This window comes from Pyxicephalus adspersus, chromosome 5 (genome assembly GCF_032062135.1).
Source record: "Pyxicephalus adspersus chromosome 5, UCB_Pads_2.0, whole genome shotgun sequence".
Classification (NCBI taxonomy): Eukaryota; Metazoa; Chordata; class Amphibia; order Anura; family Pyxicephalidae; genus Pyxicephalus; species Pyxicephalus adspersus.
In genome coordinates, this window is record NC_092862.1 from 132,196,777 (window position 1) to 132,213,503 (window position 16,727).

The 16,727-nt window shown below is 37.5% G+C and overlaps 1 protein-coding gene across 1 annotated transcript in view; it reads right to left on the minus strand.

The window, feature by feature from the left end:
* PLXDC2 (plexin domain containing 2) overlaps positions 1-16,727 on the minus strand; it is a 271,147-nt gene that overhangs the window by 40,854 nt on the left and 213,566 nt on the right. Inside the window, exon 8 of the mRNA XM_072412754.1 lies at positions 14,887-14,982. Within this exon, the coding sequence (XP_072268855.1) occupies positions 14,887-14,982 (96 nt within the window). The remainder of the gene's footprint in view (positions 1-14,886; positions 14,983-16,727) is intronic.

The window sequence follows — 16,727 nt, forward strand, 5'->3', positions numbered from 1 at the left end:
ACAAGTTTCCCCATTCATCACATCTAGTGCCCTATGTTCTTGGATAGAGAAACTCTATCCAAGAACTGTTTCAGTGGGGGTGAGAGTCTCATGTATGGTATGGGACCCTCGGTAAGGTTGTTGTTGGGAGTGTTAAATTGTTTTGTGGTAGGGCTCAGAGTGCTGCTGGTATCATTCCTACACATTCCCCACATATCATGGCGGTGCAGACCCATTAGGTGCAAGGGGTTACAATAGTGGACCCTTCGAGGACCAGTAACCAGGGGGTGTGTTTAGGAAAGGATGTTTTATTAATGTATTGGTTACATTTATTTGTAATTTTTTGTAATTTGGTATTATTTGTTGATTATGTGTTTATTTATTGTTATTTATAGTTATTTTTATGGTTTTTTTTTAAAAGAGTTAATATTGAAGTTATTTGTTAATAAAGGGCCCAAAAGGGGCCATTTAACCAAGTTATTGTCTCGGTGTGTGTTTGGGGTAAAGGGGGAGGGGTGGGGGAGGAGGAGTGGGGGCACGGCATGCGGGAACTCAGCCCTATCACAGTCATGGAATCGATGTGCAGTGAGAGTGAGGGCTCGCTTTTATGAAGCGCAGCTTTAAGACCAGTCACTTTGCGCATGAACGAAGAACAACAGTAATTGGTCTTTATACCAGAAAGCTCCTGTCCACAGCCATAGTTTCAAGCTGGATTATTGCACAGATCTAAAAGAAATACACAATCCACACTAAAATCCAATTATCAGCACACATGACCCTTGTATTTTAATTATTTGTGCTTATCCTGGAGTTCAGCTTTAAAGAATAAACTGATTTGTTACTTTTTTATCAGCTTGGAGTCCAGCTACATTCTCGCTGGTTGGATAACAAAACACTAATAGGAGTGTTGGAATACTTACCTTTCCCAATCTAGGTGCTGTTCCAGGTTCCTAGGTTCACAGGCCACTGTTGGCTGAGCACATTTTCCACTCTTTGCTGCTTTCTTATTGAATTCTATGCTATGCACTTTATACATTACTCTTTGCCATCTTGAGTAACTCTGGCAGTTTATTTCCAGCCAATCAGTAAATAAGTCATTAATCACAAGTGCCACAGTAAATGAATTGGTGCAACTGATCATACAGAAAATTGTACTTTGCCTCTGTAGTCACCGGAACTTCCAAAATTCTAAAGTCATTCGAGACACATTTGTCCAGCCCGATCTGCCTGAACAGATTTAGTTGGTGTTGTTCCTGCCATCTAAACAGCAAAAACAACATGGCTGCAAATTCACGCAGAGACTATGTGAATGCAGGGAGCAGTGAGTCAGTCCATTGTTTCTGCACTGGAGGCTCATTATTTCTGCTACTCTGTTGGATTTATTCGGACATAAAATCCACTACCAACTTTCTGCACAGAGCTTTCGCTTCTGTCTCTTTTTATTTTTGCCGGCTTTCTAAAATGCCATTAACAACCTTTTTTTCTGCACAGATACAATCTTAAAGTAAAAGTCAAGGCAGATATAAAACTTTTATGAAGCGCAGCTTTAAGACCAGTCACTTTGCGCATGAACGAAGAACAACAGTAATTGGTCTTTATACCAGAAAGCTCCTGTCCACAGCCATAGTTTCAAGCTGGATTATTGCACAGATCTAAAAGAAATACACAATCCACACTAAAATCCAATTATCAGCACACATGACCCTTGTATTTTAATTATTTGTGCTTATCCTGGAGTTCAGCTTTAAAGAATAAACTGATTTGTTACTTTTTTATCAGCTTGGAGTCCAGCTACATTCTCGCTGGTTGGATAACAAAACACTAATAGGAGTGTTGGAATACTTACCTTTCCCAATCTAGGTGCTGTTCCAGGTTCCTAGGTTCACAGGCCACTGTTGGCTGAGCACATTTTCCACTCTTTGCTGCTTTCTTATTGAATTCTATGCTATGCACTTTAGACATTACTCTTTGCCATCTTGAGTAACTCTGCCAGTTTATTTCCAGCCAATCAGTAAATAAGTCATTAATCACAAGTGCCACAGTAAATGAATTGGTGCAACTGATCATACAGAAAATTGTACTTTGCCTCTGTAGTCATCGGAACTTCCAAAATTCTAAAGTCATTCGAGACACATTTGTCCAGCCCGATCTGCCTGAACAGATTTAGTTGGTGTTGTTCCTGCCATCTAAACAGCAAAAACAACATGGCTGCAAATTCACGCAGAGACTATGTGAATGCAGGGAGCAGTGAGTCAGTCCATTGTTTCTGCACTGGAGGCTCATTATTTCTGCTACTCTATTGGATTTATTCGGACATAAAATCCACTACCAACTTTCTGCACAGAGCTTTCGCTTCTGTCTCTTTTTATTTTTGCCGGCTTTCTAAAATGCCATTAACAACCTTTTTTTCTGCACAGATACAATCTTAAAGTAAAAGTCAAGGCAGATATAAAACACACCAAAAAAGCAGCACTGTATTAAATAATACATTAGTAAATATGTTTGTTTAAAATGTAAGAAGTTTAAGTACGTTAATCTGGCCTTCTACCAGCGTCCTGCCTCTTGTGGAATGAGCACAATGAGAGAGAGATGACCATTTCACACTTGTAGTTATTCACAGCATTCTGCCACAGGTTCAACTGCTGTCCCAACCTCTCCTATTCAACATCTCCTATTCAAGTGGATGGGAGTGGTTGGGAACCATTTTTTTGCATGCAGCTGTGGCTTCTGCAGATCACAACAGTTCCCAAAAAGCAGCATGCTTTTGGTCACATGATAATTGTTTGAAAACTTTCACCGTGACCACAGTCATATGCAAATATGGTTGCTCACGGCAATGTCTGACGTACAGAAGGAAAGAACTGCAAACCATGTGATTTCACTCCACCGTTGTAAAAGAGCTCCAAGACTGCTGCTTCACTGTCACTGATTGGAGGAGGATGAAAAACTGCCATTAACATTTAATGTGACCGGGGGTGGACATACCGAGGTGCAAAGTGTGTCCCAGACTCTCCTCAGCCACAAGGGCCCCAAGTCAGTTTTGAACAGGGTCCCACTGTTAGCTATGTCCAGCACTGGATGTGACCCCACTCCTACGTCCTCTAGTCAAATAGTACATGCTTACAAAGAAGAAGAGAGAGGATGATACAGAATCTACTCTTCTCGTTCCATACTTATTACCACCCCTGACTTCCCTCCACTCAACCTCACTTCTCTCCTCCTAATCTTGGCCCTTCCTCTCCTTCACTAGACCCCTTTCATCACCACTTTCTTGTTTAATTCAATAGATTTCTTTTTTTCTACCTGATTTTCAATTTCCTTACTCCAAAGCTTTCTTGCCCATCCACTTCTGTTACCTTCCTTCTCTTTCTTGGCACTCCCCTCCCTTTTCCTCTTCATTTACTCCTTTTCTTCCCATTTTATTTCCTCTATGACTTTTTACCCTTCCACCTCTCTACCCCCACCCTTTCGCCTTTGTCCAACCGATCTTCTCTCCTCCCTTCTCTTGTTGAACATTCTTTCTCTTTCTTTGCTTTTCAATGGACTTTTAAATCAGGCAACAAGTATATCCCCAATAAAATAAAATCACCACTCAAATGGTCTAAGAGAAAGCAAAAAAAGCTATTTAGCTAAAAATTGCAGTACTATTGAATACATTACGACCATATTTCAAGGAAATACTCTTTATGTGGCAAAAGATTGATGACTCAATCTGCTTTTGTTGATTACAACCCCGGCAGATATATATTATGCATTTGTTGAGGAACATACGTCACTGTGTGTGTCCAAATTATAAAGCAGACTTGGAACTCTTAAGGGCGACTAGATTTAGAATAGAACACAGGAACATAACACATCAGAATCTTCAATGCCTTGAGAAAAAAATATGTTGTGCAAACAACCAACCCTAAAATGATAGATAAGGTAAATAAATTGATTGAATGATCAATGGAATACTTTACTGATTGATAGATCCCTGAGAAATACCACCTAATCCTACAACATCCACAACTTATCCCTGATGTCGGAGACCTTTGTTGGCCAGTCATAAAAGCAATGCTGTAATATTGATGGCATGGGGGAAATAGTGTGTACACATTTTATAGCAATACATAATTTTACTTTGTTTTCTGAAGGTCCAAGAGCCCATCAAATCTGAAAATCCATTGTGGTCATGGCGGCACCTGCTGCTTCCTGCATGCTGAGACTAGGGAGGATTCAAGGACAGCACATAACCCAATTGAGTAAAGCTCAGGAGGGATTGGAAGCTCTTTGGAAATAAAAGTAAGTTGACTGCCTAAAATATTAATAAGCACCAAAAATGGTCCAAGCACTCTTTGTAATGTAATGCACTACAATGCACAATAATGAAGTACACTGCAATGCACACATGGTACATTGAGGTGCCACTGAAATAAATTGCATTAACTCATTGCATTATTACCAATGTAGGTGTCACATGAATCCTTGTATTCTGGTAAGGCGTGCATTGCCATAGGTGTGCACATTGATGACTGATGTGGAAAGTGGATAAAAACAGACAGCAGAGGACCTAACCATTATTATCACACTCCCACTTTGTATGAAATCAAATGCCTTATCTTGTTTTATTGAAAAACACATGAACTGTTTTATACTTTCTTTTTATAACTTTAATAAACCTGAACTAAGTAATGAAAATAAGTAAACATATCCTCCATTTAAAACAATAAAATCTATCTCTAAAGATGGCAGATGGTGTTGTGCTGCATTAGCCTTTAAAAACATGTGTCTATTATTAAAATTGTATACCCCTTCAACATATAAACGTTGTATGATATTGTCCCAGCATTGCTAAACTACCTTGTCTTAAAACTTTATATTGACTTTGCTTAATCTTGTAACCATTAGGGCTCAGGTACCTTATGAGTGAATTAAAGACTGAAAGTGATCCTGTCAGGCTAGAAAAATCCTAAAGGAAGTGCTAGCAACAGAAGAACTTTTGTGGGGGCCCTTGTCTCCTACCTCCCCTAGTCCCAGCCCTGTAACTCCTATAGCCCCAGTCCTGTAGTACCTGCCCTGTAACTTCTTTAAGACTTTAAAACTTTTTAATGTGTTTTGCCTCATGGAATCAGGAAGGAATATTTTTTCCCTGTTGGAGCAAATTAACCAGGGTTTTTTTGCCTTCCTCTGGATCAACTATGTCCATAGGGTTTTATATCTGGGATATGTTTATTACCCTAGTGGTTGAACTTGATGGACTTACGTCTTTTTTCAACCTAGTGTGTTTGATGTCCGTATCCTCCATTGCCAGCTGTGGTTCAGTCCACTGAACCTAGAATATTACAGGACACAGTGTCCTGAGGGTTTGGAGAAAAGTGCCAATTTTGGAGCTAAAGGAGCAACTGTATATACCTGAAAATTAACCAGTTGGTATATAAACAGAAGTATCTACCTTTATTTGAAATAAAAAGTAAAACTACATTGGCTCGAGTATAAACCTTAGCTAAAATTCAAAATAGTAATCAACAAAAATGGCAGTAAAATGAATGTAAATAAATAAACCAATGCAGGGCATTATTGTAGATAGATGATCCTTCTGCAATAAGCATTCTTTCCTGTCTTATTAGGTAAGGTCAAAAATATTTATCTGCTCATGTGCAGCTCTGTGTTGGTTGCCTGGACATCCAGCAATCCCAGCTTCCCCCGTGCTTGCCGGGACTGAATGAATTCTTCCGCGCCTGCAAAGGAGTAACGACATTTCTATATGGGGACAGGGGAGTAATAATCCTTTGTGCATAAATTGTTGGCCACTAGTAGATGGCACTGTGTCCTTGTTTAAAGTGTGTAACAAACTCTAATAATGTCTCAAAGAGCAAAAGTTTGTATACACTTTACATGAGGACACATCTCCATCTAGTGGTGTGACTAGAGTATAAACCAAGATCCTTTTTAAATGTATGGACATTTTTGTGTAAAAAAAAAAAACCTTGTTTATGCTTAGTATATATGGTACATTTTGTCTTGTAAAAAGTACTGAAGGAATAGAGTCAGGTTTTTATTGCACCGTGTTAATTAACCAGAAATGTAGTTTTTCATTTCTTTACACAATAATGACTTTACACCACAGCAAACACACAAAACACATACACGCATTATACACAAGTATAGGATGTACAGATGTAAACAGGCCCTCTGTAGCTGAAATGGTGTAATATGCTATAAATGTGGAACTTAGGATACTTTTTTAGTTAATTGCCTCCCCAGTTTATATCTTGAATAGTCATAAATTATAGATCATAAATTCAAAACATAAAAATTTCCTGTCCAGCACAGATGCTGAAATATGCCAACGCATCCAGAATTACCCATACTGCCATGGGGACATCTCAACATTGCAAAGACTCCACCAGTTCCCTGTTAGCTGCAGGGTACAGATTTTTCTAAACATACTCATTACCTATTCCTGCAAAACACATTTTGTTAGATTATATATTTTATCGATTTACATTTGTTTGCTACTTGATTGCAAAACATAAATCTGGGCCAGCACAGCTATATATAGCCTCTATTAGATGACAGTAAATACAACGAACAAGTATTATCATACAAACAACATACTCAGTGATATTGCTTCATTTCCTAAGGGAGGAATCGGGAGAGAGATATAGATTTAAACCTCTATTACTAAACAATAAATGGATTACCTAAAATGTGAGCTTTAGGGACACGTCACGTAGCATACTTGAAGAGAACCAGTCACAACTGGGCCAATTAAAGAATCTGAAAATGCGAGAATCTATTTATAAATCTTTAAATATGATTCACACATATTTTACATAGATGTAAAGATTTTTTTAAACTGCAAATAGAATGTGGATGGGGTGGGAGAGGGGAACAGGGAAGGCAAAATGTAAGCCGAATAAACCTAAAGATGATAAAATGAAACAAGATTCTTTTTAAACTTTAGATGCCCAGAGAGCTAATCACTAATCACATACTATGAATTAAAAAAACACAAAATGATGCCTTAAAAGGAAATCTTTTTAAAGAACTTGACCTTAACAAAATGTTTATTCAAAAGGAAGACCTCTGACCAATGTTATTCATTGATTATCTTTACTGGGCCCCACGTTGTCATTTAAAATGCAAATATTATTGGCAGGATGACCCGAATGTTACAATCAGTTTAATCGGGAAATGAATTGGTTGAAGAGGCCTCTCATTTGTAACTTTCTAGAGAGGTCATAAACTGCGAGTGCTACAAATAAACCTTCATTCTGTCATCTCATTAAAAAGAGTAATTGTCCTAATGTGCTATAACTAAGGCCTGGCGTTAAATTAATCCTGATAAAAAAAAGTCTAAGCAGATTTTGTATGGTGATGGTTATTTCCTGCGAGGTATATTGATTTTTATTGGAGAGCAGTAATATCATTAAATTCTATGTTGACCTTGATTCTATTTTACTATGTTAGGCAGCATGCCTTGGGGTATACGAGCATCTTAAAGTGAACCTCTCCCCCATTATGTGATACAAATTCTAAGATGGTATTTCTAAAAAAATGCTTCTTTTTCTTGACTGATATTTCTAGAACTTTTAGGGTTCCCAAGCTTTATCTACCCCATGCTGAAGGTCTCACATTGCAGTCTTCTATTCCATCATCTGCTATTTCCAAGTTCTCGGTGCCGGCCCAATGACAACGTCTGCACTAGGTGCTCATTTTTTCACTTTTAAAAAACAACTTCTTGATAAGTAACTTACAATATAAGTGCAGAGATCTTGTTGAAGTGCCAGAAGAAATCAAAATGTGAATATAAGGTGAATGCTCTTTTTTTACAGGTTGATATGAGAAACATGATGTTTTAAAATCAATTCATGTTTCAGTATTTAAAATGTAATGTCTAGGCCAGTGTTTCTCAACCAGGGTTCCACCAGAGGTTACTAGGGGTTCCTTGAGCAATGAGCAGTTTGTGAATCAGTTTAAGTGATACCAATGATCTTTTTGGTGATCTGTAAGGGTGATATTCTTCCAACTTGCTAAAATTGTAAGCTGCATTCTCCCTATTGACCCGCCACACTAATATACTGAGTGAGCTCTGGATTTAGTAATTATAGAAGGGGTTATTCCAAGTTTCCCCCATGTTAAAAAGGTAACAAAACATTGATCTAGGGCAGGGGTGCCCAACAGGTGGATCGCAATCTACCGGTAGATCACAAAGGCAATTTGTATAGATCGCGGAGCCCTGCCTTTCAAAATAAACTCTACTGCACACAGGAGTTATTAGGTCTAAGTTTTTATTTTTGGTAGATCATTTTGACTTGGTCATTTTAAAAGTAGCTTGCAAGCCAAAAAAGTGTGGGCACCCCAGATCTAGGGTAAAAAGCAAAGCAATGCATTTTTTCATCCCCTTGATGTCCCCCAGTTTATAGTGTCATGATGACAAGTTGGACACATCTCCCTGCCCACAAACCTGGGCCCTAAGACGCAGAAGGAGTGGTCAAGTCTAATTTACATATAAACAATATTTATATATATTTGTTACCCTGTTAGTGGAACATTTATTTTTCATATGCATGCAAAAGTGCAACCTTGTCTTCCAAGAATCAAGGTTTTATTAGGATCACAATAAAGTAAATATGAACTATGACTCTTTACTGCTGACATTTGCACTTCCGGTAAAGACTATAAGTACCCATGCTGATGCTCAATAAACAGACATGATTTGTAACAATCTGGAATCCAATCCTGAGCTGCTGTAGCTCTACTAGAATGGAAGTAGATGCAAAGAAGCAGGAGCATTGGGATGTAAAAACATAAAAACATCATTTTGCAAAAGAAAGAAACCTGCCAATTAATTATCATACACAGTTCTGCAGCAAATAAAACTCTATCCAGTTGGTTTGATATTCATTTTAATAAACAAGCATTTACCTTAATAGTATCATTTTATGATCAGAACATTCTGGATCTCCAATCTGTCTACCCAATACATTTGGAACATTAAATCAAACGCAGCCTTTTGTATTACATCTAATGCTGTCATTTCCTATGCCAGCTGCTTTCATTAGGGTATTTACCAAGAGGTTGTAGTGTCTGATATCAGAACATTGTTCATTGGACATATTCAAGCTCCTCTGTTTTAAAGCACTCTGGAATATAAAATCATCCATTATTAAATGCTAATTCCTCTACAGTTTTATGCAGTTTGTGCACACAAATTATCTTGTTACTTTAGAACTCCACAAGGGTAAGACTGGAAGATTCTGGGTGGGGAACAATTTTCTGCTCTATAAACTCTCTTGAGATATCGCCTCTTATCAGAATTATATTTCAGACACAGCATTTTATATTATACCTATTTAAAGTATGTGTTCGGAGAATCTATGAAACAATTATTTAAAATTCAATATTATTAGAGAACTGAGTCAGAGATCACATCATAATAAAATTGAATATTGTAAGATAAAGTCAATACCAATGCATGTATCTAGAAGTCTGTATTTCTCAATGTCATTTCTGGGGTTTAAATTTCTTTGTCAGTATTCAGAATAGAAGTCTGTATTCACAATAAAAGTGAAACTGCATATTTGGGTTATAACATAGCTTATATGTGGATTATGTGTTACTAGCTACTTGCTTTCATATTTTTATGATTATTCTCTATATTCAGATTTGTAAGTTGTGCATCCAATATCTATTTGTACATCAGACAATATAATCGGCAACAAAGCTGAATGACTGCTGTGAAAACAAAATTCCCAGAATAAAGACACCTGTTTTTTATTTGGAAATCATAATGTGATATATCTACATATAAAGTTATCTAACACTGAAAGCCCAAATCCCTTCCTTGAGCTGTATATATATTTCAGGTAGCAATAATTTTCTTTAATACAAAGTTTTTTTCTTTTATCTTTTATCTTGTATCTTTTCTTTGTCCCAGGATGACTTTTGTTACTCAACTTAGAAGATTTGAGACCAGTGTTTCTGTACCAGGGTTCCTCCAAAGGTTGCTAGGGATTCATTGAGCGATGAGCACTTTGTGACTCTTAGGTCAGTTTAACAGATTCCAATTATTTTGGCTACCTGTAAGGGTGACATTCTCTCCAATGGCCAGCAATGTAAAAGGCATTCTCACCACTGATAACTAAATGTTGTGTGAGCTGGTGATTTTATTATAGAAAGGGTTTGAAGACCTGAAAACTATTTTAGGTGGTTTCCCTATGTTAAAAAAGGTCAAGAAACACTGTTTTAGGCTATGATCTGACCGGTGGGGGAGGTTGCAGTGTGGTTATTCCTTCACACTCACACCATTGCTTTTCTTCCATGGGTGAGATCTTCCCTTGCTCTCCCCACTGCAGGAGCACAACAAAGAATGAATCGGGCAGCAGTAGTTGGTTCAATACTGCTCATTGCTGACCACTAACAAATGTGCCAATGCTGTTTCGTTAAGAACCAGCACACGGCTGTGGGTGGCCAAGCAAAGCATGGGTGGCAAAGTGCCAGCCCCTGGGAGCCATGCATTGTTTCCACTTTGGGTCTAACCCTAGTCTTAGGAAAGGTGATGAGGGAAAGGTGTCAATGCCGTGACCCTGAGCATACTTAAAAATGTCAACTCCGCTTATTACATCCATGCAGGACAGCCCAATTCCATGCGAATTTCAAAGAGGAAAATAGCCTAGTGCATCATGTAACCAGCCAGTAGACATTAGGAAAAGGTAAGCAAAAAAGAAAAAAGGGTTTACTAAAAAGTTTAGGTTGTTTACTCAGCAAAGTGAATTATACCTAAAAAAATTAATGAAATGCAGTGTAAATGTATGCTAAACCCTATTACTAGCAATATTAAACATTGCCTATTTGAATGGGGCTTCCTAGTTTTCAGTGGTGTGATTTACCTACATATATCTTCTACTCCATTTCTATCATTATTCAGTACTCGCAATTTCTCAAATATATGAAAAAACTAAAATATCAATTTATTATACAGTAACATGATAAACCTTACAGATTGTAAGAGCATCAGAGATGTAACAGTCATAAGCCAATGTTTAAAATATCTGGATGAGTAGCCATTTCATCCGTTGAGTTACCAAAATATTTAACACTCAGGTGAGACATTGAGTAGCACAATGTGAAACATAAATACTTTATAGAAATGTTCTTTACATGGTTATGAAAAATACAACTTATTGAGGTCTCAGACAGAAAGAGCCATAGTAATAAAAAATTACAGATCTCATGATTAATGTATTCCTCAGTGCTTCAGGAACCTCAAAACTGTGATGCTCGAATACAGCCTTTCTTGACAACCCCTGGAATAATTTTTAGGTCTTGGAGAACCCCTGCTATAATTAATATGACTAGAGCTGACAGTACATGTAGTGGTAAGTGGCTCTTACATTGCTGCCAAGTGGGAAGAGTTGCATCCTTGCAGATAAAAAAAAAAACAAAAGGTGAAAAAAAATTGATAAACAGATAAAAAAAAGATTATTAAGACCAATAAAGACCAATTAAATAAACCTGAGGGTCACAATTTGCTCATTATTCAGGGAACCTCTAGCAATCTCTGGAGGAACCCTAGAGTTTCATAGAAACTTGAGAACGTTGGCTGCTCTAAGAAACTTTCTTTTTCACTCCTTAAAGTTAAGTGACCTTGTAGGGATCAACAACAAAAGGGTGGAGGTCCCCTATATCTATATGGATCCCCTAATGGTCCCCTAATCCCCTATATGGATCTTTAGTTGGACCTCATCTGTAAAAAGAACATAATCAGATAGAATGAGTGCAGAGATATGCAACAAAAATTGAGAACGGTCTGAGGGATAAGATTTATCAGTGGAGATTGCAGGCACCTAATATATACAGGCTTTTGGAGAAAAGGGAAAGGGGGAATATTACTGAAACCTTTAAATACAATGAAGCCAAGAATGCAAGGATAAGACCTCAAACCTGAGTTCAAAAACCTAACCTTTGAAAATAACATTTTACTGAAAGAGTAGTCAGTATATAGAACAGATTTCGGGAAGAAGCTAGAAGTGACTGGGCCTATATAATGGCTGACTTTCCCCTCCTTACCTCTCCTATGTGTTAATGAGCATGTTGGCAAGCTTTGTAACTCATAGGAGAGCTAAATGCTGGACAAAGGTCAATGTTTCTTCAATATTGGAAGAAGGGGGTTGAAATACACTGACCTAAAAGTTGATTGAATTTTATTATTATGTATATAATTCACTTAAAGCTGAACTAAACTGAAAACAAAAATATCACACTTACCTTTAATCTAATGGCGCTGGTCCTTCCCCCAATCCGGTCCCACGTCATTGTGGAATTCCTCTTCGTCCTGGCGCTGAGGAAGAGCCAGGCACTGGAATCTTCAGTCTTCTCTTCCGTCTACTTCTTGGGTGATGTAGCCTGCTATAAAGGGGAAGCCAAGTTTCTTGCTGCGCTTTCGTGAGATCGGCACCTGTTTGCCTTAATAGAAAAAATGCCCCTTCTGCACATGTCCAAGAATAAAGTATGCGCAGAAGGAGCACCCAGAGCCTCCTGGGATGCATAACATTGGTATCCCGGGAGGCTTTGCCCTCCCATTTAGTTTTGATCGCAGCAGCAATCAAGACTGAAAGGGGAGGTGCTGCACCTAAAAAAGTACAAAAGAACTAACATTTTTCCTTTACATATAAGGATGGTCTACCCTTTTATATAAAGTGAAAATGTTGAGTTTAGGTCCGCTTTAAGTAGCAAGGTTAAACTTAAGTTAAAACACCAGACAACTCAGTCCAAAATAAACTGATTAAAATCACTAGATAAACAGTTAATGTGTTCCCTGCCATATTAGGATGGCTAATATACAAATTGTCGACTGGACTTCCTTAATAAATATATCCCAGGGCCCATTAAAAATTTGGTGTAAGGGAAGTGGGGAAAAGGAATGGTCAAAACCCTGGATGATATATGTTCATGTATGTGACAGAGGAAGTTAACCAGGCATCATAAACCTCTGGAGACCAAGGACTGCATGTGGCACTTTGGTACTTAATTTGCAGATCTCAGTCAGTAACAGTTAGCAGTCTTTTCCCAAAATGTCTCCAATATCTGACACTCTCTACAACGTAATGCCTGTCTTAACCATGTCTGTATAATGTCAGCAGTTTTTGACCTCCTGTAGTGTGTCTGGGCTCTTTAAAAGGACCGCAGATTCAGAATATTATATACAGCCCTTTGATCGAAGTTGAACTTAAGGTCACCTGTAGTTGGTTAGTTGACCACTTTTGACTTTTGAACTTATTAGAGTTTTGAGCTGCACTGAGGTTTTCCTATGTGGCTATTTCTGTGTTTAGCAGAGTTGGAGTAATAAAAAAGGACAATGGCTAGGGCATTATTTCAGAGTTGCAGAGGATGCAATAGTCAGGCCAAGAAGGTCAGGCTTAGCTGTTGCTCATCTCTGTTTTGGAGCTGTGTGCTCTCGCTACTGTATGTTCTGAATAAACAGAAATAAATCTTACAGCTTTAAATTGGTTTATAGGACGACCATTGTGCATTTACCCTTATGACACCTACGGGCCAGTGCCTGCGGCAGCAAATTACTAAGCATCACTAAGCCTAAAAATGAAACAAACATGAATAATAATGAGTAAATATAAGCTGATTATTTATTTTTCTTATTTGTTCTAGCTCTTGGCATTTCTGGGCTATTTACAGAACATTTTTTTAAATATTAAAGAAAGGAAACTTTTTCCCACAAGGTTTCCTTTTGCCCCGTCCTCTTTAAGAAGGTAGAAATTCCCTATGTTACGTTTGGAACCCTGGCTGAACAGATCTTTTCTCTGATCAACCAGGTAGGTCCAAGTGTCTGGTGTTGGCATTACATTCCCTCCCTTTTTGCAGCCTCCCTTTAGCAACACATTAGGGAGGAGGGTATCCATTTTGCAACGTTATTGATTACTATACAGTTTCAAAACTGTCTACCTCCAGTCTATCTGCCTACAGTTTGGTCAAATAGGGACACTCAACCCATGCCCAAGAATGTCTTTCAGTTGGACATCTACATGTCTAAGGTCTTCTTTACCAAATTTGACATCCATTTAAGATATCTGATAAAATATGGGACATTTTCTGGAAACATTTCGAGATTTATAAATCATTTTGAGAACGAGGCCACGTAGTGAGGGCACACCACAATGGTTCTGCTCCACAGACTTGGTCCATTCTGTAAATCAGGTCCACAGACTTGGTGCACTCTGTTGGCCAAGTTCTCCATGGCAGATTCTGTTTTTAATTACCCCCAATAGTGGTGAATATTATTATTACACCATTCACTTTTAACTGTAAGTTTCTCCATATATTATTTGACAACATATGAAAATATTAAAATAGAATTCATGAGTAACTTTGGCCTTCTGTCTTCCACCAATTTGCCAGTCTTCTCCAGCTTCTCAAATGAGTGCATCAATCATAAAATTTCCGTTCACAGAATAGACAATTCATTTGTGGCAGTTTGTATGTATTTCTAGATGACTACGCATTTATTCATATATTTATTTACAAAATGTAAGCCATGATATTATTAACATTAGGTTTAGGTTTACTGACCCTTTAAATGACTAAACAATGAAATATTTGCTAACAATGACATCTTCCTGTTTTGCATTTATCAAAAATCCATAAAAAAGAGGAACAATTCATGTCAGTTCATTCATCTAAGTAATGCAGCACTTTAAAAAATGACATGACATCAAATATATAGAGTGAATTCCATGATGGATTTTGCTTGCTTATTCTTAATATGATCTCCATGAACTATATGTTTTCTCTGACATCTCCTACATTATGATAATTCTTCATACCCGGAGCCACTTTACAGATCATTAAATCAATACACTGTATCTTTTCTACAGTGACGTATTATCCAACAATTGAAGCACTCACTTGGAAGAGGTAACATTTCCACCGCTGAGTAGTTAGTAATCTTAGACATTTCCAACTCCACTCTGTGATACTCGAAAATCGTTCTCCTGCGAACATCTAGAAAAACACAAAGGTAACACATTAATGGAGCCTTACTTCCCTCACTTTTTCTTTTACTACAGTATTTATAATACATTTGTAAGTATAAAATAAAGTATAAAAATAAAGTAAATAAAGTGTTTGAAAATCGTTTATATATACTTGAATATAAACCAATCCAAATATAAACCAAGTTACTTATTTTTACTTAAAAATACAGGAAAATTATTTTACTCAAGTATAAACCTAGGGAACAAAATGCTTCTCTCAATGGTAAAATTCAAAACAAAAAAAAATAATGCTAATAAATACATGGTATATAATATAATACTTTCACCTTATCCATATAAGACAAAGCAATGGTGCCTTTGTAAAGTCAACTCCCACCCACCCATCAGCATCATATGTATATGGTACATGCTGTCCTTCTAGTCCTGTCATTTACATAGCATTTAGAGACAGCAGTTTTCTCCCTGACTGTAGCCTGTGACTGGACAATGAAGGAGCACCTTAAAGACTCATCCGTTTGCTCTCTTTTTATGTAAATATGTTGTTTGCTGGAACAAGTACATTCGGAACATATAATTGGCTGTTAATGCTCCTCCTATTTAAATCTAAGTGCTGCTGTATGTAGGCTACGAGTCTGATTCACACATACAGGTCCATCACACGTTTAACCATATTAAATGGCATTTTTTATTTTTTTTTAATGCCCTCCAATCACTTAAAATATGGGTTTAGCCTAGGAAGACAAGATTTCATACAATCATCAGCTTTTTATGTCTATAAATGGTAAGATGTTTATCTTACACCTTTCTATACCAGACTATATCAGTGAATTGACTCTCTTGTTGCAGCTGTTAAGGATGTATACTTAATTATAGAGCATGACCTCCATGATTTCTGGTCCTGATGGTTAAGCCAATACGGAGATGAATCCTTGTGACATTATTTTTTGTCACAGGAGCACCCCAGAAATGTAAAGTACTACAATGTGATTCATTTCTTAGCCATTAAAGAAAGCTGATGCTCTTGGTTGCTGATATTTGTTTAAGAAGTAACCTCTACACTCCTCTGTTGCTTCAAGCAATTCTTTATTTACCTGCTTAGGTTGCAGATATGAAGCTGTTCAAATACTAATGGCTTATGGTTGATCATAATTATATAGCATTAGGATAAAATAAGACACGACAAGTGGAACAGGGTCAGGCGATGTCTCTTTTAAAGTGTATTGTGTGTAAATTCCCCACCTACTAGATTGTAAGCTCTTCCGGGCAGGGTTCTTTCCTCCTGTATCACTGTTTGTATTAGTCTGTCATTTGCAACCCCTATTTATTGTACAGCGCTGCCTAATATGTTGGCGCTATATAAATCCTGTTTATTATTATTAATAATAATAATAATAATAATAATAATAAAAGTGAATCAAATCTGCCTGTTCGCAAACTTTTGTTGAATGTACACTGAGCTGTACATGTGCAACTCAGTGCATGATCCTGGCATACCTGGCTGCTGGGAAGGAATGAATACCCGTGTACATATACAGGGTTACATCATTTGGTCCTGGCCAATCAAGATAGGCATAGATCACAAACCCAGAAAAGGACCGGGTTAGGAAGTGAGTTTGATAAAAAAGTGAGGTTTGTTGCAGAGACACAACTACTTCCAACTACTGAGTGGTAGGAGAATAGGTTTTAAAGGAAAGTGGGGTGAGGTCAGTGGTCTAGACAGCAGGGAGGAAGTTTCCCACTATCTCTTCCTGT